We start from the raw sequence: 4,141 nt of genomic DNA, 5'->3' as shown, positions 1-4,141 counted from the left end.
GTGGACCCCATTCTCTCCCAAAAGCCACTTCAAGGTCCGCACGTCTCGGCTCAGCCCAGTGGTGGTGTTTTCCACCAAAGCTCCTCCACCTTTGGCTTTAAAATCCAACAGTTCTTCCTTGATGGCTTCAGTCTCCTGATTCAGCTGCAGATTCTCTTTATGGGAATAAGGGTTTTTCTGGATCCAAAATAAATTTTTCATTATAATAGGCTCCTTGGAGATAGCTTCGTGGCTTGGAGGAGGTGGGTAGTAACAGCAGTCGAAGGTCATTGTCAAATGTTCGTGGGTCAGGGTGCGGCCCAGTGTGCCAGGCTCCACAAGGCCCAGGACTGTCTGAACTTTCCCACTTAAGGAAGACATTTCTGATGGGACCAGGTGATGCTCTAAAAAGAGTGTGTCCTGGAAAAAAAAAAAAAACGATAATCAGAAAATTTAACACACACATAAATTCTGTCCATAGGGGATATGAGGCTGTGAATGTATACCAGGGTAAGAGAATCAATGAAACTAGAGATATGATCTCACTCATCATCCTGCCAAAGTCAGAGTCTGTCGCTTGTAAATTGTTTAAGTTCACTGCAGCTCAAAGTAACATGTATGGTGTTAAATGTCCCCCAGCCACTTCCACTGGGACTTCTCCGTCCGATTTAATCCCAAGCTCATCTACTGGAAGTATTTCTTGATATTCAGTTCACATTTTTCTTTTGCTTAATTTTATCTCATTAGTCAGAGCTATGCTTCCTTGGATAATTCAACAATAATTTCCATTAAAAAAACTTCATAATCAATAACTTGTATCCGAAGTAGCCATATATCAGAACTGTTTCATTTGCCATTTTTCAGCTAAATTAAATATACTGTGATGACTGATCATTCCATGACTCATTTACTAGCCAGGTCCACTGTGTCAAAACTGGAGATATAAAAAGGTATACAATAAAATTGACTATGACAATTTCACAGATTATTCCCCCCAAAACAGCTAGGAGGAGCATGTCTAGGCCTAATAATGAAAAAACAAAAACAAACAAACCTCTCCATTCTAGGTGTTTTATTTTGTCTAGAGCACACAGTCAGAAATACACTTCAAAATTTTTAAAAGCAAAATTCTTAGGCTTAATGGCAGCGACTGTGCATTCTAACACAGAAATCTATTGTCTCTGAAAAGAACAAATGCCACTGTTTATCCTCTGTTTACTTTCTTTTGTAACACAAATAAGTCTGCACCAAGTTTCTATCAGCAAAGATCCCAATTCCACAGCTTTTCATTTCACAAATTAAGGGGTTTCACTTGGAAAAAAGAAAGGATATCCTGAAAGTGATGAAGGTACACGGTCAAGGACAAAACCACGGCCAGAGACAGTGTCCCGCTGGAGCACCAACCAGACACATCCAAGGGATGGCAGAAAAAATCTACTGGGAACTGAGTAAAACGGAGTGTCCTTTGAAGATCTCACATTGTTGCTTTTTTTCCCCTCCTCTCCTATCTTTTTTTATTATAGTAAAATATATATGTTGTTGTTTAGTTGCTAAGTCATGTCTGACTCTTTTGCGATCACATGGACTACAGCCCACCAGGCTCCTCCGTCCCTAGGATTTCCTAGGCAAGAATATTGGAGTGGGTTGCCATTTCCTTCTCCAGGGGATATTCCCAACCCAGGGATTGAATTCCAGTCTCCTACATTGGCAGAAGATTCTTCACCACTGAGCCACCTTTACTGTGCTTAGTTGTTCAGTCATGTCAGACTCTTTGCGACCCCATGGACTGTAGCTCGCCTGGTTCCTCTGTCCACAGGGATTCTCCAGGCAAGAATACTGGAGTGGGTTGCCAAGCCCTCCTTCAGGGGATCTTCCCAACCCAGGGATCGAACCCAGGTCTCCTGCACTGCAGGCAGATTCTTTACCATTTGAGTCACCTGGGAAGCACATAATATATATAGCATACAATTTGCCATTTTATCAGTTTTGTGGGTTTTTAAAAATTTGTCTGTGTGGAGTCTTCGTTACGGCATGTAGGCTTTTTCTCTTGTTGCAGTGTACTCAAGCTTCTCTAGTTGCAGCTCTTCAGTTGCAATCTTAGCTCCCCAAACAGGGATTGAACCCACGTCTCCAGCATTGGAAGGTGGATTCTTAACCACTAGACCATAATTTTTAAATGTACAGTTCAGTGGCATTAATTACATTCACCATGTTTTACAACCACCATTAGCATCTGTTTCCAAAACTTTTTCATCACTCCAGACAAAACCTCTGTAAGCATTAAGCAATAATTCCCCATTTTCTCTTTCTCAAGACTCTGATAACTACTAACTGACTTTGTGTCCCAGTGAGTTTAACTCTTTTAAATATTTCATTAAATATTTGTTCTTTCACTTTGTTCCTTTAAATGAAATTCTGAAACCATTTCCCCCCTTTGCCAGAGAACCACATCCCTTTGAGGATGGTCCTTTGTGACTTTCTGAGCATCAGTTTTCCCATCTGTAAATCAGAGCAACAGTGCACATTCATAGGCTGTAATAAGAATGAAATTAAATTATACAGCACAGGTAAAACGACCTGTCCAAGTGTCTAGCACCCAGCACACACCTTTGTTACGCTGACTTTGGAAACTCTTATATATGTCCTGCATTATTCCTTTTTAGAGGAAGTGATTGATTAAAAAAGTCATCATTTAGGGGCACAGTGGGTATAGGACAAATTTGTAACGGGTACAGCGCATATGTAAGACAAGGTGAAAATAAAGAGAGAAAGAGGAATACTGAGTTATGGGGCCACTTTATATCAAGCCACTGCAATCATCTGGAATCCAAGTGTTTGACATATATTGGTGTGCAATGCATAAAGGATTGATTAGACTGTTTGACAGAGAACTTTAGGACTTGTGGCTAGCATGGCCATTAATTTTTGCTTGAGAGTGCTCTTCTGCAAGTCAGGCTTCCAACAGCTAAATATTTCACATGGTGGTCATAACAGAAGATGTTTGTCTATTTATAGAATCACTCTGTAGCTGCCAGTCACTACAGAGGGCAATATTTTCCATTGATGATGTCCAAGAACTCACTGTTCAATGCTTTATTCCTTGTGACTGTAGCTAGTTCCTTCAGTTTATGGAATCAAAGTATCATTTAATAATAGACTCAACGTTCCATATGGGTTCATTGGCTCTTTCCCTCCTTCCTGCTGGTGATCTTACAGATGTGTTCCTGGAGTATCTCCAGGGGCCAGAAACTTTGATAAATTGACAAAACACTATTGCTTTTACTAGAAAAGTGCCAAACCACATATTTAATTGATATAATTTGAAAGAGCAATGTTGGTAAGTTTCAAGCTCACAAGCTGTGAGTCTTCATGAAAAAATATCACTTAAGAAATGTCGTCTCCTCCAGGAAATTCCTCTAACGTTCTCAGGCAGAACTAGTTGATGCTTCCTATGATCACATACAATGTAGCCCATACTTAAAAGATAAGAAAAGATTAAAGAACAAATTAGACCCAACACCACTCTAAGCTAGAATGTGTCTTTCAGCGCAGTGATCTCCATCCTTGTTGGCACCAGGAACTGGTTTTTTGGAAGACAGTTTTTCCATGGATGAAGGGGTGGGGTGGTGTGATGGAAGGGATGGTCTGGGGATGATTCAATCACATTACATTTATTGGGTGCTTTATTTCTGTTACTATTACATTGTGATACATAATGAAATAATTATACAACTCACCATAACACAGAATCAGATCATCAGGCCTTAGATTCTCATAAGGAGCCCTCAGCCTAGATGCTTCGCATGCACAGTTCACAGCAGGGTTTGATCTCCTACCAGAGTCTAATGCTGACAGGCTGATCTGACAAGAGGTGGAGCTCAACTGGTAATGCGGGGTTGAGGACCCCCGTTTTAGTGAGATTAAAGTATGCAGGTAGATTTCATAGTTTCTCTGCAGAAACTACGGGGTTTCTATGAGGCAGCCCTTTGGGGTCTATTTTCAGTCTGGAACTTGTTCTCTTCTTAATCGGCAGGCATGGGGCTATTAATGGCCTTCTGCCATAGAGAGAGAGCACAGAACACAGAGGACGATAAGTGCACAATAAAAGCTGCAGTGCACAACTGTGCAAATAGGAGTGACCTCCCCGCCCCAACCCCCCACA

At 41.0% G+C, this 4,141-nt stretch overlaps 1 protein-coding gene across 1 annotated transcript in view; it reads right to left on the bottom strand.

Annotated features, from left to right (window-relative positions):
• The window catches only part of PTER (phosphotriesterase related), a 76,330-nt gene that overhangs the window by 36,045 nt on the left and 36,144 nt on the right, over positions 1 to 4,141 (bottom strand). The window contains exon 3 of the mRNA XM_010859971.1: positions 7 to 399. Coding sequence (XP_010858273.1) covers positions 7 to 360 — 354 coding nt within the window. The 5' untranslated portion in view covers positions 361 to 399. The remainder of the gene's footprint in view (positions 1 to 6; positions 400 to 4,141) is intronic.

The sequence above is a fragment of the Bison bison genome, unplaced genomic scaffold (genome assembly GCF_000754665.1).
Source record: "Bison bison bison isolate TAMUID 2011002044 unplaced genomic scaffold, Bison_UMD1.0 scf7180017864461, whole genome shotgun sequence".
Taxonomy (NCBI): Eukaryota; Metazoa; Chordata; class Mammalia; order Artiodactyla; family Bovidae; genus Bison; species Bison bison.
This window is presented reverse-complemented; position numbering and strand designations above follow the sequence as displayed.